At 42.8% G+C, this 24,336-nt stretch overlaps 1 protein-coding gene across 1 annotated transcript in view; it reads left to right on the top strand.

Moving 5' to 3' along the window:
• rps6kc1 (ribosomal protein S6 kinase polypeptide 1) overlaps nt 1–24,336 on the top strand; it is a 46,870-nt gene that overhangs the window by 4,168 nt on the left and 18,366 nt on the right. Inside the window, exons 2-10 of the mRNA XM_023999747.3 lie at nt 5,605–5,640; nt 20,081–20,201; nt 20,426–20,541; nt 20,962–21,055; nt 21,171–21,230; nt 21,340–21,771; nt 22,425–22,549; nt 22,687–22,785; nt 23,892–23,939. Of these exons, the coding sequence (XP_023855515.1) occupies nt 5,605–5,640; nt 20,081–20,201; nt 20,426–20,541; nt 20,962–21,055; nt 21,171–21,230; nt 21,340–21,771; nt 22,425–22,549; nt 22,687–22,785; nt 23,892–23,939 (1,131 nt within the window). The remainder of the gene's footprint in view (nt 1–5,604; nt 5,641–20,080; nt 20,202–20,425; nt 20,542–20,961; nt 21,056–21,170; nt 21,231–21,339; nt 21,772–22,424; nt 22,550–22,686; nt 22,786–23,891; nt 23,940–24,336) is intronic.

The following is a 24,336-nucleotide window of genomic DNA, read 5'->3' as shown; positions in this document are numbered from 1 at the left end:
TAATGCAGTGCCCTCTGTGTCAGCCAGTTCAGATGAGGGACGGGTTCACCAAAACCGCTGATATAACTTAGAGGATTTAGGGAGAAGGGGGAGAGGGATGAAGTGAAGAAGAGGAGACTGTTATTGTGTGTGTGTGGTCTCACCTGATGTCCACACGAAGTGGCTGCAGAGTACTTTATGCTGAAAAACAGACACATGAGGACAAACAATAGAAGATAATGTCAATAGAAGATACTGTATGTGACCCAGACACCTATCAGAGTGAACCTGAAACATTTAAATATAGAGGGCTATGTGTCTCACCACTTGGTTATTGCAATGCTAACAAACGCCCAGGGAAATCATGACTTGGCAGCAACAGATAGTCCAGTGAAAATGGCTGTGTTTATGTGGTGTAAATCTGAAAATTAGCAGCTGACATCTTAAGTAAAAAAAAAAAAATGAATGCATGTGAGACAGGTTCCATGTACTACAAGACAGGCAGAGATGAAGAGGGGAAAAAGAACACAGAACAGTTTAATTACCTCTGGTTATGGACACTTGCCAGCAATAAAGCTTCCACGGCCTGTTCCTCGGACAGTGAACATCTGGCAATATCTACAATTTCGACCCCTTGATCAGCTCGCTCTCTGAAAGTAAAGAAGATAGCTTATTTTTTGTAGATATGAAAACAATAACAGATATGACCATTCAATCTAAAGCAGCAGATGTAATTTTCAGGATACGTCAATACAGCGTAGAAAGCTTAATACCAGGCTGGTATTGTGGTTGTTCATTAAGTGATGGGAAATATGCAATGATACCTGCACCATCTACACGCTGCAAAGACTCGCTAACTCTTCGTGACAGACATATTGTGTTCTTTCATCCTTCTGTAAAAAAGCTAACCGTTACACTGTCATGAAATATGATTATATAGCGACTATGAAACATATGACATAGCCTGCTTATGAGTTGCCATGAAAGAAAGTTAGATTAACAGGCGTTCATAGCTAAATGCTTTTGGTTAGCTTGAGAATAATAATTGCATGATTTATCATTCTACGGTATGTATGTAATACAGTAGAATGTTAGCTCCAACGATTCAGTGTCGGTTCATAACTACTAGCTATGTTAAAGTTGGATGGAAGAACGCCCAGTGCTGCTTACCTGAGATGCCATCATCACACAGTCCTTCTTCGTAGGTGTCCGCTATGACTTCCTTTGTGTCGGAAAAAGGTTGCTTTCAGAACAATTCTTTTTGATTGAAAATAAAAGTTTTGCTCTCGACAAAAATACACAAATGTACCTCCATAGCATATAACAATTTGCCTGTGAATAACCACACCTTCATACAAACTCTCTACTGTATGCAGAATTCTTGATGCACAACCGAAGATGCTACAATATCCTGCCAGCACGCCCACAAGCGAGCCACTCAGGCGCAGAATGATGAACAAGATGGGAACAACAACAATTTGTTGGGGAGAGGGGATAATAGCTGAACAATAGACTATTCAAGCTTTACTGAAGAATAGTCTAATAGCCGATCTAGTTGTGAACCCCCCCCTATCACAGACCAGATTTGCCCTGATGCCCAGGGGGTAGCTTGCTACTCAATGTAATAAAGTAATGACCTTTCAAATAAGTTACCTTACACGTTATGTTGGCTGACAATTTGTTAGCTACGCTGTCCTTACGAACCACAGAGCATATTACAGCATTATGTACCGGTATGTTAGTTAGCTACCTAACGTTAGTAGTTAGCCTATAGTTAATATACTGGCAAGTTTGATGTCTATCTAACTATCCAACGTTTATTGACTTGATTATTCCCGTCATTCTTAGCTTAGCTAAATGTTATAGTTGTTGTGCGTTCTCAATGGACATTCGGGTGCTTTCGTAAATTCGCTCTGGCTATCTACATCGATTTCAGAGCACTCTCGTCTGAGTGTACCAGAGCGCAGAATAATACATTTACGAGCGCTCAACACCAGTTCAATATGGTCGTAAAATGGTCAGCGTGATCTCATTTGTGTTTAGGAAGTAGCTAGCAAGCTAGCCAATGTTAGCTTGGGTGCTTGACTGCCGTTGTAAGGCCAGAACGCTCAAATCAACCCTACTCCTCGGCCCGAACATCCAGTGTGCGCTCCGAGAGCGAAACGGTCTGATTTTTACAAACAAACAATCTGACAATGCTCTGAATTTATGAGCGCCACGTTGTACAGCGCCATATTTTCTGTTCCATCCTAATGGTGACCCCCAGGTTTTTTTTTTCCCCCCATGGAATAGAAACACCATAATATTAATCAAATTAATTAAGCAAGTACAAGTCAAAAGTTTGGACGCACCTACTCATTCCAGGATTTTTCTTTATTTTTTACTATTTTCAACAACTATGAAATAACACTGTCTCCATTCTGTAGTACAGACTTGGCCTGCTCTCCTTTATGTAAGGATTTAGGCACTTTCCCAAGTTTACTACAGTGTGTATTGTAGACTGCACAGTAGCCTAATAAACAAATAAACACATTTCGTTAATAAAATATTGATAAAAAAATACTCTTTCAAATTGCAGATGTTGATTTAGTTATGGATCCATAACAAATTACTATGGGAATAAATATCACTGATTTACAGGAATATGGGAACAAAGTTGTCTAATGAAGGCAAACTATTTAGAATCCTCCACTCCTGTAGGCTACTCTCTACCGTAACGTTGTACAGCACCATATTTTCCATTCCATTCGAACGGAAACCCTAAGGGTTTAGTTTTTAGTTTCTCTGAATAGAAACACCATAATATTAATCAAGTTAAGCCACATTTAAATCAATCCCATATACAATGTTATTACAAAAAAGGTTTTACGTTCTCTGGAAATGCCAATACGGAATACTATCAAATGCTTCTCAAAGATGCCCTCTGGTGGTCAAAACTTGCAGTAACAGAAAAAATGGCAGACATTTTAAGGATATGCCATAGAATTCTGTGAATTCACAGAAAGGAAAGGTGTGCCGCAGTATGACGCTACTTTTAAAGAAGGAACCACTGTTCCACTGTGTCATCAGCAAACTTAATGATGGTGTTGGAGTTGTGTTTGGTGCGCAGTCGTGGGTGAACAGGGATTACAGGAGGGGACTAAGTACACACTCCTGAGTGGCCCCAGTGTTAAGGATCAGCGTGACAGACGTGTTGTTGCCTACTCTTACCACCTGGGGGCGGCCCGCCAGGAAGTCCAGGATCCAGTTGCAGAGGGAGGTGTTTAGTCCCAGGGTCCTTAGCTTAGTGATGAGCTTCGTGGGCACTATGGTGTTGATCGCTGAGCTGTAGTCAATGAATAGCATTCTCACATAGGTGTTCCTTTTGTCCAGGTGAGAAAGGGCAGTGTGGAGTGCGATTTGAGATTGCATCATCTGTAGCTCTATTGGGGTGGTATGCAAATTGGAGTGGGTCCAGGGTGTCCGGGAGAATGCTGTTGATGTGAGCCATGACCAGTCTTTCAAAGCACTTCATGGCTACTGACGTGAGTGCCACGGGGCAGTACCAGGTTACCTTCGCCTCCTTGGGCACAGGGACTATGGTGGTCTGCTTGAAACATGTAGGTATTACAGACTCGGTCAGGGAGAGATTGAAAATGTCAGTGAAGACACTTAACAGTTGGTCCGCGCATGCTTTGAGTACACGTCCTGGTAATCCGTCTGGCCCAGCGGCTTTGTGAATGTTGACCTATTTAAAGGTTTTGTTCACATCGGCTACCGAGAGCGTTATCACACGTCGTCCAGAACAGCTGGTGCTCTCGTGCATGCTTCAGTGTTGCTTGCCTCAAAGTGAGCATAAGAGGCATTTAGCTCGTCTGGTAGGCTTGTGTCACTGGGCAGCTCGCGTCTGGTTTCCCTTTTTAGTCCGTAATAGTTTTCGTGCCCTGCCACATCCGAGCGTCACAGCCGGTGAATCCTACTACAATCTTAATCCTGTATTGACGCTTTGCTTGTTTGATGGTTCGTCTGAGGGTATAGCGGGATTTCTTAAGCGTCCGGATTAGTCTCCTGCTCCTTGAAAGCGTTAGCTCTAGCCTTTAGCTCGATGTGGATATTGCTTGTAATCCATGGCTTCTGGTTTGGATATGTACGTACAGTCACTGTGGGGACGACGTCGTCGATGCACTTATTGATGAAGCTGATGCCTGAGGTGGTGTACTCCTCAATGCCATTGGATGAGTCCCGGAACATTTTCCAGTCTGTGCTGGCAAAACAGCCCTGTAGCGTTGCATCCACATCATCTGACCACTTCCATATTGACCGAGTCACTGGTGCTTCCTGCTTTAGTTTTTGCTTGTAAGCAGGAATCAGGAGGATAKAATTATGGTCAGATCTGCCAAATGGAGGGCGGTGGAGAGCTTTGTATGCATCTCTGTGTGTGGAGTAAAGTTGGTGTTTGATTATTTTAATTTTTTTCTCTGGTTGCACATGTGACATGCTGGTAAAAAATGTGGCCAATATACCACGGCTAAGGAGTGTTCTTAGACAATCAATCAAATTGATTTATGAAGCCCTTTTTATATCAGCCGATGTCACAAAGTGCTATACGGAAACCAAGCCTAAAATCCTAAACAGCAAACAATGCAGATGTAGAAGCACGGTGGCTAGGAAAAACTCCCTGGAAAGGCAGGAACCTATGAAGAAACCTAGAGAGGAACCAGTCTCTGAGCGGTGGCCAGGCCTCTTCTGGCTGTGCCGGGTTGAGATTATAACAGTACATGGCCAAGATGTTCATAGATGACCAGCAGGGTCAAATAATAATAATCACAGTGGTTGTAGAGGGTGCAACAGGTCAGCACCTCAGGAGTAAATGTCAGTTGACTTTTTGTAGCTGAGCATTCAGAGTTCGAGATGGCAGGTAGTAGAAAGCAGCAGGTCTTGGACAAGGTACCACGTCCAGTGAACATGACAAACTCGGAGTGCCTGGATATAGCTGTTTGGCCATATACCACATACCCCCGATGTGCCTTATTGCTATTACAAACTGGTTACCAATGTAATTAGAACAGAAAAAAGTCATTTTTGTTCATACCCATGGTATACGGTCTGATATACCACGGCTTTCAGCCAATCAGCATTTGGGGATCGAACCACCCGGTTTATAATATGCTATAATGTCTGTATAGCAGTTATTTTTTTCCATGATACCAATGACTCTTTATTGAAGGTATCGCAAACAAATGTTTAGGTTGTCTGTGTGCCTTTTGATAAAGCTGTTTTCCTTCATCCAGCGATCTTGGGGAGTTGCTGCCCCTTTGTGGTGTGTGTATGTATAGTGCCCTGAGCGTGCGTGTGCGCGCTCGTGTGGTGACATCTCGTTTGTGCACTGCTCCCCCACCGTGTCGCTGTATAATGTCCTCATTGTCCAGCGGCTAGAACTCTGAACCCCCCTCCGCTATCTGTGAATGACTCCGCTCTCCACAGCAGAACAGGGAATGTCTACTACAGTTCTACAGGGCCCATCCATCCAGGGTCCCCATTTTCGGTCTGTAGTGCAGTGAAGAAGAATAACTTTTGGTGGCGATGATGGTGGTGGGGCTTAAGGTTGCTTGCTGATCCTAACCCCTCTTTTTCTCTCCTGCTCAGATCATCTCCAGAAAGAACCCGGAGGACGTCCAAGAGGTAAGAACTACAGGATTATCTGACAGTGATGGGACGAAAGTGAGAAAAGGGATAGAGGGAAAACTGAGAACGCGTGCGAGAGAGGGGCTTTGGATTTTGCTCCTATGGCTGGTCATGTTGCAGAGGTTAGTGACCACGGTTATAATGGTGGTGACCATGTTGACCTTTGTAGTAGCTGTGACAATAACAACTGTTATCACAAACCAATGACATTTTTGGTCCACCAGCCACTGTGACAGCCACTCTGATTTTTTTTACCAGACAAAATATTTTTCTTCATAATTACACAAAAAAATCACAAAAATGAGTATGCTTTCTAATGTATTACCAGTAAGAATAATGTGGTATATTGCTGAATTTCATTTCATTTTGTGACTTGTGTCTTTTAACCAATGTATGTTAAACCTGTCCAATGTATGTTAAACCGCCAATGAAATAGCAGGGCACCAAATACAAATCAACAGACATCTCATAAATCAAATTTCTCAAACATACAAGTATTAGGCACCATTTTAAAGATAGAATTCTCGGTAATCCAGCCACAGTGTCTGATTTCAAAAATGCTTTACAGCGAAAGCTCCACAAACGATTATGTTAAGTCACCACCAAGTCACAGAATAACCCAGCCATTTTTCCCGCCAAAGAGAGGAGTCACAAAAAGCACAAATAGAGATAAAATTAATCACTAACCTTTGATCTTCATCAGATGACACTCATAGGACTTCATGTTACACAATACATGTATGTTTTGTTCGATAAACTGCATATTTATATCCAAAAATCTAATTTTACATTGGTGTGTTATGTTCAGTAGTTCAAAAACATGCTATGATTTTGCAGAGAGCCACATGAATTCACAGAAATACTCTATTATAAATGTTGATGAAAATTCAAGTGTTATGCATGGAACTTTAGATACACTTCAAAAAAACTTTACGGAAAAAGCATAATCTGAGAACGGTGCTCAGAGCCCAAACCAACCAGGGAAATATCCGCCATGTTGGGTAGACAACATTATTCATAAATAGCATTATAAATATTCACTTACCTTTGATCTTCATCAGAATGCACTCCCAGGAATCGCAGTTCCACAATAAATGCTTGTTTTGTTTGATAATGTCCATCATTGTCTGCTAAATGACTTAAATGTAATGATTTATGTCCATTTATGTCCAATAGCTTCTTTTGTTAGGTCGTTTGGTAAACAAATCCAAAAGCGCGATCTGGTCGATTCGGACGAAACGTTCAAAAAGTTATATTACAGGTCGAAGAAACTTGTCAAACTAAGTATAGAATCAATCTTTAGGATGTTTTTATCATAAAAGTTMAWTMATGTTCCAACCGGAGAATTCCATTGTCTGTAGAAAAGCAATGGAATGAGAGCTAACTCTCAAGTGAAAGCGCGTGACTGAGAACGAGGCTGTAGGCAGACCCCTTAGTAAAACAGCTCCCATCCGGCCCCCCTTCACATGAGAAGCCTGAAACCACGTTCTAAAGATGGTTGACATCTAGTGGAAGCCTTAGGAAGTGAAAAATATCCCATATCCCACTGTGTATTCGATAGGGGTGAGTTCAAAAACTACAAAACTCAGATTTCCCACTTCTTGTTTGGATTTTCTCAGGTTTTTGCCTGCCATATGAGTTCTGTTATACTCACAGACATCATTCAAACAGTTTTAGAAACTTCAGAGTGTTTTCTATCCAATACTAATAATAATATGCATATATTAGCATCTGGGACTGAGTAGGAGGCAGTTCACTCTGGGCACGCTATTCATCCAAAAGTGAAAATGTTGACCCCTATCCCAAACAAGTTAAAATAAATCATTTAGATCCAATAATAAAAACAAATAAGCACTTCAACAACTGACCATCAAGAGTAAACAAAGTGCCTGCCCTGTCACAAAAGTGAGTGAGTGATGCAGGCTATTTATTAGTATAGTTCAGGTCTCTACGCTGATATTTTTTTACAAGGAGTGCATGATGTGCTCCTAAGTAGAAATGTAGAAGCACACACATACATCTAGGATAACAATGACTTTTAGGAGGGATCTATGCTCAATCAAGCACAATTAGGTGAGACACATTGTCAACTGGAACTTTAATGGACAGGCCGTTACCATGATAACTTGGGCACTCGCTTGTCTGTGATGGAAAATAATCTGACTGCGATGTCTTCCTAGCAGCAGACAGTTGCAGCAAACTCATACTTACATTGAAATACAACCTAGCATGTGAACAAAATTATGTAACTGTCCAAGAAACATGAGAACAAAGTTACACTTTAGTAGCCTTTGTCAATTCGACCAACTTCTACATGTGGGCTTAAAAAGAAATATATAAGAATCGCAAATGCTTTATGTGCCCACCTGCCAACGTGGCTGGTGAAATTTACATTTTTACGGCCCATGTACACTGTGCAGTGAACCCGCTTCCCATTCATTTTCAATGGAAGGAACACGGTGTGAAGCGGAGTGGTCTGGGGACCGTTGGGTGGCGGGAACGTGCCGTGGGAGGCGGTGAAAAAGTAATGCATTTCCCAACTTTATGAAATCACCAGCGGCTAACGCTGGGCAACGATCAATCATATCGAGTGGTTCCCATGACGAATTTGACTCTCTGCGACCCAACGCTAGAGACTTTCTTCAGCAAAGATGGCTGACAAAAATACTAGAATGGAAGCAAATGTAAGTAATTATAATGTCATAACTAATTATGAAAAAAATGTACAGTCGAGAGGAATAAGTTATTGTAGAGACGATTATGCATGAATTTGTGTCAAAGTTAATTTAGGAAAAATCTTTAGCAAGCTCGCTGACTAGCTAACGTTAGCCAGGTAGCTTTATGAGCGTTTTTTGTTGTTGAATGTTTTGGGATTCCTGAGAAAACCAGGCTGTTGTCTTGGGAAAGAGTCGATGTAAAGAATCTAGCTAGCTAAAGCATTTACTGCAAATTTAAAGTACAATTTTGTAAGCCTGTCTTGCTGATATTTGCTATGCAATGCAGCTAAAGTAATGTAGTTAGCTAACTCTTTTCTTATTGCGTAGTGGAGGATAAAAATACCTGTATGCAAATCAAATCAAGTTTATTTTATATAGCCCTTCGTACATCAGCTAATATCTCGAAGTGCTGTACAGAAACCCAGCCTAAAACCCCAAACAGCAAGCAATGCAGGTGTATGCCTATGGATGTGTAACTAGTTTTGTAGCCGATCTGTGTGTAGACCCTAAAACATTTGGTATACATATTAGTTCAGAACAGTGATTTTAATTGCTTCCACCAGTTGATCATTAATCCCCAAGAAATTGCAGAAAATTACTGTTACACACATGTGTAACGGCAACCTTCCCTCTTCATGAGAAGAGGAGGTGTAGCAGGGATCGGACCAAGACGCAGCGTAGCTCGTGTTCAACATGATTTTAATTACGTAAATACTGAACACTAAACAAATACAAAATAACAAATGTGGCTTACCGATACAGCCCTATCTGGTGCAGAGAAAACACAGAGAAAACAACCACCCACAAATCCCCAACACAAAACAAGCCACCTATATATGATTCCCAATCAGGGACAACGATTGACAGCTGCCTCTGATTGAGAACCATATTAGGCCGAACACAGAAACAGACAAACTAGACACACAACATAGAATGTCCACCCAGCTCACGTCCTGACCAACACTAAAACAAGCACAACACACAAGAACTATGGTCAGAACGTGACAACATGACTGTTACATGCTAATATTATAATGTCAATATTAGCTAGCTAGCTATGAACCACAGCAATCATAGCCGGTTGTATTAACTTCAAGACATTCTGAATGGCATCAATGAAGCCTATGGATTGAGTAGAATATAATATAACTTTGTTGTGCCAAGGATGCAAGTCGTATATACATGTAGTTATTACCAAGCATGAGTTCCCCACATACATTGAATGTATTCTCTGATCTTGTACTCTATCTTGGCAAATAAAGGTGTGGTTCAGGTATGAATGTCTGTGAGACATTCTTTTTTCAGTCATATCCAAAACCAGGAGTATCAAACTCCAGTCTTTGAATGATGCTGTGTCTGCATGCACTGTATTTATTACAATTATACACTTCAACAGTGTTTACCATTCCTGGTCCTAGGACATCAATGGTTACACATTGTAACATTGCCTTAGACTAGAGCAGATTATTTAACTAGTTAAAGGCTGATTTGTAATTCATACATATAGGACCAGAATTACAAAAACAGTACACCACACTTCCTATGCATCATGTAAATAATGTAAAATAGGTTCTTCTCGCCAGCTCATTTCCTTAATCTACACTGATCTGAGGACACAGGATAGGTGTAGTATTTAATCAAATTAGAGACTTAATTTCAACCAGTAGAGAATGTGAAGAGCTTTATTGAAAAGTTCTTTATCCAAGTGTTATAAATTCATAATTCATGCATTATAAATATTATTTTATAAATACAAGTTCAATCGGTACTTCAATGCACATCTGGTCTGAATTATAAAACAGAGGAAGAAAGAGGTGGGGAGAGAGGGAGGTGTGAGTGTGACCGACAAGGGGAAAGAGATGAGAACAGAGGAGCAGGGAAGACTGCACATGAGTAATGAATTACAGTGCTACCAAACGTCATTCTCTCAGGTCATCAGAATTACTTAAGTGTCTCTAACCGTCTCTAACCATCCTTGGACCCCCAGTTGGCCCGAGGGTTATCTTAATGTGGGTGAGGTGGTGATGATGCGACTGGGGGTTGGTATCCTCTCTCACATCAAAAGATACCTGCAGATGAGAGGGAGAGAGAGAGAGATGGGATGATTAAGCCTAGTCTTTTTAATTCTAACAATATGTCAGTCATCATAATCATCAGGAGGTGAAATGCAAAACTGACCATGGATCATTAACTCTGGGACTACTACATCTCTATCTGTATTTCAATGTAAAGCATCTATTTTATAGTGCTTCATGTTGACCCGACCAAGTGACCTCTCAGCTCTGATCATACTGTTCCCTCTGTCAAGCAGTTCAGAAGTGGAAGGGGTTCACATATAAAAAGAGACTGTTCAAAAGAGACAGTGTTCAACAGGAATCTGTGTGTGTGTGGCCTCACCTGGTGTCCAGTGTCCACACTGAATGGCTCCAGAGTACTTTATACTGAAAAACATGCACAGACACCCGAGGACAAACAATATAGCGTAGTAATATAAATAATGAGATGTCTTAATATTCTCCATGGTTGGTCCTCTTGCCTATTCTTTGAAGGTGGGTGGACACCTGAACCTGCTTACTGCATCAATCAGATTGATATACCAGTGTGTGGGTTGTAGGGCGTCTAATTGTTGATAAACATTTTCAGTATGGGTGACTATTAACAGCCTGTTTTGTTTTTGTGCAGACATCACCCTTATCTGAGAAGTAGAAATTAAAGGGAGAGAAACTGGGAATTGTAATAACTGGAGTTGACACAGCTTATTAAATGTAAAGAATACTCTTTATTGCAATGTGGGCGTCTCTTAAAATAGCCTTTGGTTGTGCATAGTGTAGTCTATGGTGTTGCCAGGGAACAGCACCCTCTTTGAAGAAGTAGGAGGTGAAGATCTCCTCCACATTGATTGCCTCCCGTGTTGCATTGTTGGCCCCGTCCGTGCAACATCCTGTAGAGCAGCAGACCTCTGGTCTGGCACACGGCGGAGAGCTGCATGTCCCCTCCTGGTCCTCATTTTCACACGCTGTATATAGATTTTTTTATATTGTGTTATTGACTGTATGTTTGTGTAACTCTGTGTTTGTGTCGCGCTGCTTTGCTTTATCTTGGCCAGGTCGCAGTTATAAATGAGGACTTGTTCACAACTGGCCTACCTGGTTAAATAAAGGTGAAATAAAAAATTAAAATGTCCATCATGAAGTTATGCAGGACACAGGTAGCCTTCACACATGCCTGAATTCCACCATTCCCAGGTGGCCCTGGTCACACTCGCGACCATGCACCCAACTGTGAAGTCCCCTACACCGTAACTGTAGGTCATCGTTTTGAAGGAATCTCCAGTTGCAAGGTATCTGTAGGAATATGGAAGGTAATGTCATTATTAGACTTTTACATCAGCAGGTCATTGTGTATTACTAAAGTATAATATATCTTATAACAAATCATGATAACATTGGATAGATAGATGCATGTGTGCATATGACAGCAGGATCATATCAAGGAAAATTAATACATAAATACCACTTGAAGCTTGATGAGTTGATCATTTGTAGTGCTAAGGCAGAAACTTATTTGACAGCTGGAGCTGCTGTCCTTTCACCCTCTCATGGCTGTTAGCTAGCTACCTACAAATGCATTTGTTTGTTTTTAATATACAATTATAAATACATCAAGATAGCTAGCTAATATTAAGTTATTTAATTCACCTAGCTAGCTATACAGTATTTAATGTTGGCTAGTTAGCTAGCTATGTTAGTAGCTAATTTGATCGACCGCCTCGATTCGGTCTTATGTAGCAAAATTTGAAATGGTGTTATTTACATTGGATAAAAGTAGAGGCTCATAGATAGAAAATTGTATCATATACTGCATTTGAGGAACAAATGGGAAAGTAATTCTGCTTTGGAAGTTGATAAACTTGTAACACCACTTTTGAGAAAATGTGCCTTTGAATGTTTTGGTACACCTACTGGAGAGCTCTTTGTCTACACCCACTCAGCATCATTCACACCCTCTTGATCCTTAGCCCCACCCATCTCTTTAACGATTCACATGTGAGACCATGTGCTAAACAGTGAGTACAAGTGTACAACCAAAGATTTCATGACTAAAGGCTGGTTTATACTTCTACTATCGAAATGTCTGTATACAGTTGTTGCAGTGACATCATGAACATTCTATTGTCGTCCGACATTAAAGTTGTCGTTATGGAAAAAGTACACACAAAAACGACAGGCTGCATRACATCAGCAGCCTGAGGGTCCAAAATGGCATAACTGGTGCATTTTAACACCAATAAACCCATCAGGTTTAAAAATGAATTTAGTATATGTCAATCTAGCAAACCAGGCAACTAAAAGCAACTTTCTCAACAATATTTTTGGTTCGTTTCTAAACTCAAAAGCAAAAAATTTAACTGTCTTTCAAAGATAATTCGTAAAAATCCAAATAACTTCACAGATCTTCATTGTAAATGGTTTAAACACTGTTTCCCATGCTTGTTCAATGAACCATAAACAATTCATGCACCTGTGGAACGGTCGTTAAGACACTAACAGCTTACAGACGGTAGGCAATTAAGGTCACAGTTATGAAAACGTAGGACACTAAAGAGGCCTTTCTACTGACTCTTAAAAACACCAAAAGAAAGATGCCCAGGGTCCCTGCTCATCTGCGTGAACGTGCCTTAGGCATGCTGCAAGGAGGCATGAGGACTGCAGATGTGGCCAGGGCAATAATTTACAGCTGATTGTCCTCACAGTGGCCACATGTAACGATAACTGAACAAGATCGTTACAGGATGGCAACAACAACTGCCCGAGTTACACCAGGAATGCACAATCCCTCCTTCAGTGCTCAGACTGTCTGTAATAGGCTGAGGGAGACTGGACTGAGGGCTTGTAGGCCTGTTGTAAGGCAGGTCCTCACCAGACATCACCGGGCAAACAACGTTGCCTATGGGCGCAAACCCACCGTCGCTGGACCAGACAGAACTGGCAAAAAGTGCTCTTCACTGACGTCGCTTTTTTGTTGTCGAAGGAATGAGCCTTACACCAAGGCCTGTACTCTGGAGCGGGATCGAGGTGGAGGGTCCGTCATGGTCTGGGGTGGTGTGTCATAGCATCATCGGACTGAGCTTGTTGTCATTGCAGGCAATCTCAATGCTGTGTGTTACAGGGAAGACATCCTCCTCCCTCGTGGTACCCTTCCTGCAGGCTCATCCTGACATGACCCTCCAGTATGACAATGCCACCAGCCATACTGCTCGTTCTGTGCGTGATTTCCTGCAAGACCGGAATGTCAGTGTTCTGCCATGGCCAGCGAAGAGCCCGGACCTCTATCCCATTGAGCACGTCTGGGACCTGTTGGATCGGAGGGTGAGGGCTAGGGCCATTCCCCACAGAAATGTCCGGGAAATAGCAGGTGCCTTGGTGGATGAGTGGGGTAACATCTCACAGCAAGAACTGGCAAATCTGGTGCAGTCCATGAGGAGGAGATTCACTGCAGTACTTAATGCHGCTGGAGACCACACCAGATACTGACTGTTACTTTTGATTTTGACCCCCCCTTTGTTCAGGGACACATTATTCAATTTCTGTTAGTCACATGTCTGTGGAACTTGTTCAGTTTATGTCTCAGTTGTTGAATCTTGTTATGCTCATACGAATATTTACACATGTTAAGTTTGCTGAAAGTAAACGCAGTTGACAGTGAGAGGACGTTTCTTTTTTTGCTGAGTTTAGCTTGTTAGAAGGTGTAAACGGTACAGTGAAATGGTTACTTGCGTAGTGGAGTATTTTGTTTAGACCTGTAGCTAGCTAGCTAAACAATGAACTATTATCCCAACTCATAACGATACTACCYTGCATGAATCTACAGGTAGCTAAAGCTAACCATTTGCAATCAAACGCCTGAATTTTCTCCATCTCCTTAGCTGTCATGCTCTGCTTCCACTGGGCATTGCACTGATTTCAAAACTCGCTCCTCCAGAAGGTGGAGAGCATTAGCAACACTTGTGCAGTTAGTGATCTCTCTCAAAAAAGCTGCTTACCTGCACATACTAAGCAGCTCATGTTACAGACTGAAGCGTGCTACATGGCAGACCAATCCAAACTCATCTCTCGGCATGTCCAGCCCATCCATTAACTCAGCCAATCATGGCTAGCGAGAAGGTTCCTGACTTTTTCTGGGGCTAAATCAGCTAGGCTCATAATGTTACAGTTTTATTTGTGTTTACAGATGGCATACAAGTTTGTTTTTAAGGCACATGAAAGGTCACATTTCAGAAGGTTCCAGAAGGTAATTCTGCCAAAAAAAGCATTTTGATAAAAAAAAAGATCAAATGCCTCTCCTGTGAAGTAGTGATGCGCGACATACGCCTAGTTTCCTGAAACGAGTCACATTTGAATTGTCCTGCACTGTAGCTAGCTAGCTAATAATATGTTTGTTCGTTTTTTTAAAATAAATGTATTTACTTAAGTGGATAGGTTTTCCCAGCCATGGACGATTGGAAACAGGGCAAGAAAGTAAGTTTGTCACCGAGTGGTTTAGAGCAGATTACTGTGAATAAATTAATGAAAAGGAGGATGGATTAAACTATTTACCCATTTAATAACTAGACCTTCATACAAACTTGCTATACTGAATTATTGATGCACAAACAAACGTGCTGCCAGCATGCCCACAGGCGAGCCACTCTGGGCGGCCGCCTCGGCACGCAGAAATTTACCAGTTCCTAGTGTACACTGGCCGTTACCCGCCAATGACAAAATCTACCCGCATTTGGCGGGTGTTAATTTCCAACCCTGGTGTGAACCCTGGTCAGTCAGAGAGTCACGGTTTAGCAGAGCCTATTAGTAAGTGTTTACATACATCCACTCTAGTACTAGCTACTTAATCTGTTAGTATCAATGTCTCGCGGTTAAGCTATATAGCTCTGTGACCGCTAAGTTAGCGTCAGCTTACCTAAAGAGGGAATAAAGGCCATAAGTTGTGGGCAGATAACGTTCAATTGCTGTTATTTAGACGGTGGTGCGTATTCATGGATGCCATGGGAAGCCAGGCTTCAAAAATGTACTAAGACATTTAATTTTATATCTTTCGTCGCTCTCGTCTCTGTTAAACTTTTCCTTCAATTCGCAAGAGACTGAATTTATCTCACCGGTGGCTGCATCCGAGCGAGCAAAACAGTGCCCCTTTGTCTCTGTATGTATAGTCCATCTGTCTGATGCTGTCTGGCCAAAAAGAGTATGACATTGTTGCCGCCCGTAGCATTGAATGAATGCAAGGGAAGCTAAGCGAATTTGGCCTCCCTAAAAAATAAAGCTAATAGCCAATCAGCGTTGAGCTAAACTGAGTCCTGGCACACAAAATAAAGTGTCCAGGATAGCCATTTTGGATTTTGCTTCACATCAAAAGCCAAACGTTATTGACAGAAAAAAAATATTTAAAAAAATTCTCCGTACTGATCAATGATTATAACGGCGATTGATCCAACCATAAATTCATACACTGTGCCCCTGGCCTGAGAGAATGGAAGTTCACTATGTAGCTAGATGTAGATTAATGTTAAAGCTGCAGTATCTAACTTTTTTTAGGTGAACCGACCAAATTCCCACAGAAATGTCAGTTATAGATCTGTCATGTTCATTGGAAGCAAGTCTGAGAAGCGGTAAATCTGATTTATGTGCGCTATTTCTATGCTTCCCGTTCTCAAGTTTAGTTTTGGCATCTTTTACTTTTAGTTTTGTACACCAGCTTTAAACAGCTGAAAATATATTTCACAGGGGTTTAGATGGTACAATGATTTGCCTAGGACAACAACAACTAAAAGTGTGTGCTGTATGACAGTCAGAGACCGTTTCGGCAACATGAAAGTGAGGATGGCATCGGCGTTTCTCTACTTGTAGGGTGAGTCAACATGTTTTTTCTACTTACATGCACGCACAGAAATCATGGACAGCCACATCATATTTAGCTTTGGTTGATTGGACTGAATTGTTTTTGGTATCTTTTAGTTGTCACTGTATTAGACTACGCAGAGGTGATTTTATGACTTTGAAATGGTGCTGGAATAGTGGAGGTGTAACGGATGTGAAATGGCTAGCTAGATAGCGGTGGTGCGCGCTAATAGCGTTTTAATCGGTTACGTCACTCGCTTTGAGACCTTGAAGTAGTGGTTCCCCTTGCTCTGCAAGGGCTGCGGCTTTTGTGGAGCGATGGGTAACGATGCTTCGTGGGTGACTGTTGTTGATGTGTGCAGAGGGTCCCTGGTTCGCGCCCGGGTCGGGGTGAGGGGACGGACGCAAAGTTATACTGTTACAGAGGCAGCTCCTATTTTCTTTGGGACTTGTGGTAACTCTGGTTCTAAATCAAGTTGTTTAATGGTACAAAAATGTCGGAAACATTAACTTGCTTGAACATTCTGTAGGTGATGTAACTTTGTTATATGCAATATGCTTTGTGGACTTCACAGGACAAATGTGGCTCTCCGGTTTTGTGATGAAATAAAGGTGTGGTTGAATTTATTCTGCCAGTGTGTCTCCTTATTGTCTCGGCCTTAGGCCTATATATCACGGTCGCAAGGCATATGAACTAGAGGTCGACCAATTAATCGGAATGGGCGATTAATTAGGGCCGATTTCAAGTTTTCATAACAATTAGAAATCTGTATTTTTGGACACCGATTTGGCCGATTTTTTTTTTATTTAAAAATTATTTTTACTTATTATTTTTTTACACCTTTATTTAACTAGGCAAGTCAGTTAAGAACACATTCTTATTTTCAATGACGGCCTAGGAACAGTGGGTTAACTGCCTTGTTCAGGGGCAGAACGACAGATTTTTTACCTTGTCAGCTCGGGGATTCAATCTTGCAACCTTACGGTTAGCTAGTCCAACGCTCTAACCACCTTCCTCTCATTGCACTCCACGAGGAGCCTGCCTGTTACGCGAATGCAGTAAGAAGCAAAGATAAGTTGCTAGCTAGCATTAAACATATCTTATAAAAAACAATCAATGAATCAATCATAATCACTAGCTAACTACACATGGTTGAGGATATTACTAGTTTATCTAGTGTCCTGCGTTGCATATAATCGATGCGGTGCGCATTCGCTAAAAAGGAATGTAACAGGAATATTTAGACTTATGGATGCCACCCGTTAGATAAAATACGGAACGGTTCCGTATTTCACTGGAAGAATAAACATTTTGTTTTCGAGATGATAGTTTCCGGAATCAACCATATTAATGACCTAAGGCTCGTATTTCTGTGTGTTATTATGTTATAATTAAGTATGATTTGATAGAGCAGTCTGACTGAGCGATGGTAGGCACCAGCAGGCTCGTAAGCATTCATTCAAACAGCACTTTCGTGCGTTTCGCTCTGCTTCAAGCATTGCGCTGTTTACGACTTCAAGCCTATCAACTCCCGAGATTAGGCTGGTGTAACCGATGTGAAATGGCTAGCTAGTTAGCGGGGTGCGCGCTAATAGCGTTTCAAATGTCACTCGCTCTGAGACTTGGAGTAATTGTTCCCCTTGCTCTGCATGGGTAACGCTGCTTCGAGGGTGGCTGTTGTCGATGTGTTCCTGGTTCGAGCCCAGGTAGGAGTGAGGAGAGGGACGGAAGTCAAAGGTATATGAAATACAAATCGTATAGAGAGAAATAGTCCTATAATTTCTATAATAACTACAACCTAAAACTTCTTATCTGTGAATATTGTAGACTCATGTTAAAAGGAACCACCAGCTTTCATATGTTCTCATGTTCTGAGCAAGGAACTTAAACGTTAGCTTTTTTACATGGCACATATTGCACTTTTACTTTCTTCTTCAACACTTTGTGTTTGCATTATTTAAACCAAATTGAACATGTTTCATTATTTATTTGAGGCTAAATTGAATTTTAATGTAATGTATTATATTAAGTTAAAATAAGTGTTCATTCAGTATTGTTGTAATTGTCATTATTACAAAAACAATAAATAAATTGTTCGATTAATCGGTAGCGACTTTTTTTGGTCCTCCAATAATCGGTATCGGCGTTGAAAAATATAATCGGTCGACCTCTAATATGAACTAACAGGTTATAGAGAAAACAACACAATTATCACAACACCGGTTGTAATGGCTTTTTATTTGTATTTTTTGGCTTAGCTTCCCCATTGATTTTACCCACACACAGCTAATGCATATAGAACTATAGGTAGGAGATATGCTGGAAAAGGTTGCAGCTTGTGCCTGTACACACACAGCCCTGAGGCCCGCTCTAATACAGCAGGCATGATCCCAATTACTTTTGTGTGTGTGGTCGGGAGAGAGAGAAATGGGAAAACCACACGCCATTGTTGAGTAGTCCTTCTCTCTGGGAGTGGTGCTGTGTCTCGTGTCCCTCACGCACTGGACCGGCAGCCCAGACCAGAGCAGTCCGAGTTGGGGTTCAGACCTCTCTGTCTGCCCTATACTACCTCTGGACCTGGGCCTGATGTCTGGAGCTGGTCTGGGGCTGTTCAGGTTGGGTAGAGGGGTTTTACTGGAGTTAGTGAATGTGTGTCTGTCTGTAGAGAGACAGAAAGGGGGGATGTGAATGTTCTTGTGTGGAGATTTATATAAGAGGTGTGTGTGGTGTGTTGGAGTTTTCATCCGTTTGTGTGTGTGGAGTTTTCATCGTTTGTGTGTGTGGAGTTTTCATCGTTTGTGTGTGTGGAGTTTTCATCGTTTGTGTGTGTGGAGTTTTCATCGTTTGTGTGTGTGGAGTTTTCATCGTTTGTGTGTGTGGGTTTTCGTTGGGGAGTTTCATCGTTTGTGTGTGTGGAGTTTTCATCGTGTGTGTGTGTGGAGGTTTCATTGTGTGTGTGTGTGAGGTTTCATTGTGTGTGTGTGGAGGTTCATTGTGTGTGTGTGTGGAGGTTTCATTGTGTGTGTGGTGTGGAGGTTTCATTGTGTGTGTGTGTGGAGGTTTCATTGTGGTGTGTGTGGGGAGGTTCATTGGTGTGTGTGTGGGAGGTTTCATTGTGTGTGGTGTGTGTGTGGGAGGTTTCATTGTGTGTGTGTGGGAGGTTTCATTGTGTGTGTGTGGTGGGGAGTTTCATTGTGTGTGTGTGGGGGAGGTTTCATTGTGTGTGTGTGGGGAGGTTTCATTGTGTTGTGTGTGTGTGGAGGTTTCATGTGTGTGTGTGTTGGGGAGGTTTCATTGTGTGTGTGGTGTGTGGGGAGGTTTCATTGTGTGTGTGTGTGGGAGGTTTCATTGTGTGTGTGTGTGGGGAGGTTTCATTGTGTGTGTGTGTGGGAGGTTCATTGTGTGTGTGTGTGTGAGTTTATTGTGTGTGTGGTGTGGAGTTCATGTGTGTGTGTGTGTGGGAGGTTTCATTGTGTGTGTTGTGGAGGTTTCATTGTGTGTGTGTGGTGGAGGTTTCATTGTGTGTGTGTGTGTGGAGGTTCATATGTGTGTGTGAGCTTTCATGGTGTGGTGTGGAGCTTTCATTGTTTGTTTGGAGGTTTCATTGTGTGTGTGTGTGTGTGGAGTTTATTGTGTGTGTGTGTGTGGGAGATTTCGTGTGTGTGTGTGTGTGTGTTCCTAGAGTAGTGATATGAGTCTTACTTTTTTATTTTTGTGCCTTTCTCTCTTTCTCCTTCCCCTCTCTCCTTCCCCCTCTCCCTCTCTTCTTCCCCCTCTCCCTCTCTTCTTCTCCCTCTCTTCTTCCCCCTCTCCCTCCCTCTCTCTAGATCACGGTGTGGAAGAGGTACAGTGATTTCCGGAAACTTCATCACGACCTCTGGCAGCTACACAGGAATCTCTTCAGCCAATCAGAGCTCTTCCCACCCTTCGCCAAGGCCAAAGTGTTTGGTAAGGGGCCGCTATTAACATATTACCTGACATTGTGTGTGTGTGTGTGTGTGTGTGTAAAATAAACACAGTGTAATAACATATTACATGACATGTGTAATAACATATTACATGACGTGTGTAATAAACAGTGTAATTACATGACGTGATGTGTGTGTGTAATAACATWTTACATGACGTGATGTGTGTGTAATAAACCCAGTGTAATAAGTGTGTGTGTGTAGGTCGTTTTGATGAGACGGTGATTGAGGAGAGGAGGCAGTGCTCAGAAGATCTGCTCCAGTTCTCTGCTAACATCCCAGCCCTCTACAGCAGCCAGCACATTCAGGACTTCTTCAAGGTACACACACCACACACACACTCATCATAAAGGCTGCTGCTACTCTGTTTATCCTGATGCGTGGGCACCTTACCCCTATACATATCTACTTCTATCGATCCAGTATCCCTGCACATGGTACTGGAACTGACCCTGTATATAGTATGCTTACTTTCTTGTGTTCTTATTTTTTATATCTGGTGTGTTTTTGTTATACCTTGTTAGTTTTAGTATTACATTGTTATTGATTACTGCATTGTTGGGGTTAGAGCTAGCCAAAAAAGGCATTTCACTGCACTGAAACGCATGAACACACACACACAAACCTTCAAGGTATTGGTCCACCTAGCATCACGTTGCTAATAAACATCTGTCCCTGACTCCTCATAGGCTCACTGTCCAATGGGCTCCCTCTCTGATTGGTTGTTGGTTGTGTTTCAGGGAGGGGAGGTCAGCGACGGCTCAGAGCTTATTGGACCGGCCGAACCCTTCTTGGACTTCCTGGCTGACAGCCTATCAGACTGCGGCTCTGAAGGTAGGGCGGGACCTGAGGAGTATTCATTACAGTTTCATCCCAGTTTAACCTCATATTTGAGGGAAAAGGACACCTACCCTCGTATCACTCATTGTCTGTGTGTTTCTCTCCCCAGTTCAGAGGGATCTCGGTGGAGTAGATGATTTGACCATTACCAGTCAGTCTGAATATGGAGGTAAAAACAATATTGTGTGTGTGTGTTTCTACAAACATTGTCTGTGTGTGTGTCTACCCTCCTGTATTTGTGTGTTGTCTGTACTGATGTCTATGTGTCCCCTCCCCAGGTCCGTCCAGTGACAGTGACCTGACTTCCCTGGCCGTAGACATAGACTCTTTGGCTGAGCTGGACGATGGCATGGCCTCTGGCCGTAGCTCGCCCAACCAGCCACTGGGAGGCTCCAGCACCATCACCAGTACCCACAGCAGCCCCTCTCTGCCCCCCCTGTATGACTACCAGCAGCACCACCATCAGCAGCACACCTCGAATCCAGCCCCCGGCTCCCCAGCCCCCGAGGTCAGCCGAACCAGCAGGACAGCGCTGTTCCCCTCCAGTCTGAGGAGAGGTAACGCTAACGCCAGGGAAACCAAGAGAGACTACCTGGACAGGGCTAGCGAACACATCCGATTGGCTGTGCAGAAGGAAGCAAAGCAGGACTACCAATCAGCGTTCTCCTACTACAGGAGCGGGGTGGATTTGCTTCTGCAAGGGGTGCAAGGTAAGGTACCTTGGAGGGAAACACTAGGTACTTTGTTGAGGAGACAATATGTTTGTTTGTTTGTTGTGCTGTGTTAATGGGTTCTGTTGAGAGGAAGCGATGGCCAGCCATTTGTCACTAATGATTGTTATTAACTCAACACCCCTTAAAACGTCAATTACAGCTCTTAGTCCAGACACACACTGCTACACTACACAATACCTCTCACACTCTCTCGTTTTCTCGCTCCCTTTCTTTCTTGTCTTCGCTCTTGCTCGTATTCATACAAGCACTTGCACTCCCTCAGAGTTCTGCCCGATTAGGGGGAAATTGTGTATTGGTGCAAATGCGGCACGTGATTAAATTTTTTACATTTTGATTTTAACTTTTATTTAACACGGCAAGTCAGTTAAGAACAAATTCTTATTTTCAATGACGGCCTAGGAACTGTGGGTTAACTGCCTTGTTCAGGGGCAGAACAACAGATTTTTACCTTATCAGCTCGGTGATTCAATTTTGCAACATTTCGGTTACTAGTCCACCGCTCTAACCACTAGGCTACCTGCCGTCACAATTTGATTGATTGGCTTTGCAATCTGAATTGGCTGGTTCTATTGGCTAGTGTTTGTATCTTACATAATTCTCCTTCCCTCCATCTCCCCCTCTCTCTCCAGGCGAGCCCAGCCCTACGAGGCGGGAGGCTGTGAAGAGAAGGACGGCTGAGTATCTGATGCGTGCTGAGCAGATATCCAATCAGCATCTGAGAAACAGCATGGGTCAAGGGTCAACACAGACCGTGGTCAGTGGCTACAAACAATCTCATTGGCTCACTGATGCACCCTTATAATCATTATTGTAAAAGACAACATTTCTTCTCAATGACTTGCCTGGCTTTATATAAGGTTATATAAAATCAATCTTGTCCATCTATCTCAGGCCATGGGGGCACAATGCTCTACCGCCACATGCAGAGGGGGTCAGCAGAGTCCAGCCGAGGAGCTCAGGGCCTACATGGTGCTGGGGGTCATCGATAAGGTCAGTCTGGGGAAGGATGGGTTGAAGAGCAGTCATATAGACTGTTTGTTTTAGGTTGGTGCAGATGGAGAGGAAGCCACTTTAGACTATAGATAAGCATCCTGTGGGCAGTTATCATCAGTTTGAAGTGGTTTCCTCATCTCCTTTCCTGGATCTAAGTAGAAAGACTACTGTGTTACCTGTTTTCACCTATCCATGTCTTTTTAAAATCAGCTAGGATCAAGGAAAGGAGACGAGGAAAGGAAGCCAGTGTGTGTGTGTCGGGGTGCCACAAGGTCAGTTTAGGTTACTGGTCCTCTCAAACAGCTGCTGGCAAAGTGACTCCAGCACTGGAGCATGAAATGACTTGGCAGGCAGAGCGGACATCGCACAACACAGAATCAATGGAGCTCAGCACAGGCCAGAGCCACAGCTCTTTACACAACCAAACACATATCAAATGGACACAGTGTAACACATGTGTTAGTGTAGCCCTACACACAACTAAAACCATACTATGTTTGCACACAACTCAGCAACACAACTAAGCACCTGCGGGTATTTGCTCCCTTATTCTGTGCATATAAAAATGGCGGCCAACGAAAGACAACAAAAACAGTTTTTTTCACCTAATGGACAATGACATACACAGCTCTTCTCCTTCTCCTCCCTCCTTCTCTCACTTTTAATTGGGGACAGGGGGACAGATGGAGAGAGCTCCTCACCCCTGCGCCTCCTCTCCTCTCCCCCGTCCCTGATGTTGGTGTGTTAATTATATTAGCGTCCTGGCTAGCACTTTCACTCTGTTTACTCACAACTCCATTCATATCCATTTAGCCTGCACCTGTTTGGGCCCAGCCAGGGTCACAGAGAATAAAACACACACACACACACCCCGCCACATATGCTCCAGCTCTCCCCTGAGAGAGGGAGCAGGAGAGAAATGGAGATGTCAGAGAGAGGAGGAGAAGTGAAGGAGAAAAGAAATGAAGATGTCAGGAAAGAGAGAGGAAGGGAGGGGGTGCAGGGAGGTGAAACGGACATGATTTAAGAGGGAGGGAGGCAGGGAAGAGATGGAGGGATACTGCAATGTTATGTCTGGATTTTAATTTAGTCTTTCCCCTCAGGTTCTTCTGGTTATGGACAAGAGAACCCAGGAGACCTTTATTTTGAAAGTAAGTCTATGTGGTGAATTAGTAGTCCTACTAGTGTGTGTGTCAGTCCCTAGTATTCAGGCTAGCGGTGTGTGTGAAAGCCACCATGTGCCCTGAGTGTAACGGTGTGTATGTGAGAGTCACCATGTGCCCTGAGTGTAACGGTGTGTATGTGAGAGTCACCATGTGCCCTGAGTGTAACGGTGTGTATGTGAGAGTCACCATGTGCCCTGAGTGTGACCTGTGTAATTGATTCTAATGGCCGTGTCCCTGTCAGCTCTCCTGCTCTGGGGCGAGACGTGTGCCAGATGCCATCCAACAGCACGCCACAGGCACAGACGACAAACACACACACACGCACACACTCTCACTCATTCCTGCACTGAAGCCTAGAATAACTCAGATGTACTGTATACGT

The sequence above is a fragment of the Salvelinus sp. IW2-2015 genome, linkage group LG14 (assembly GCF_002910315.2).
Source record: "Salvelinus sp. IW2-2015 linkage group LG14, ASM291031v2, whole genome shotgun sequence".
Taxonomy (NCBI): domain Eukaryota; kingdom Metazoa; phylum Chordata; class Actinopteri; order Salmoniformes; family Salmonidae; genus Salvelinus; species Salvelinus sp. IW2-2015.
This window is presented reverse-complemented; position numbering and strand designations above follow the sequence as displayed.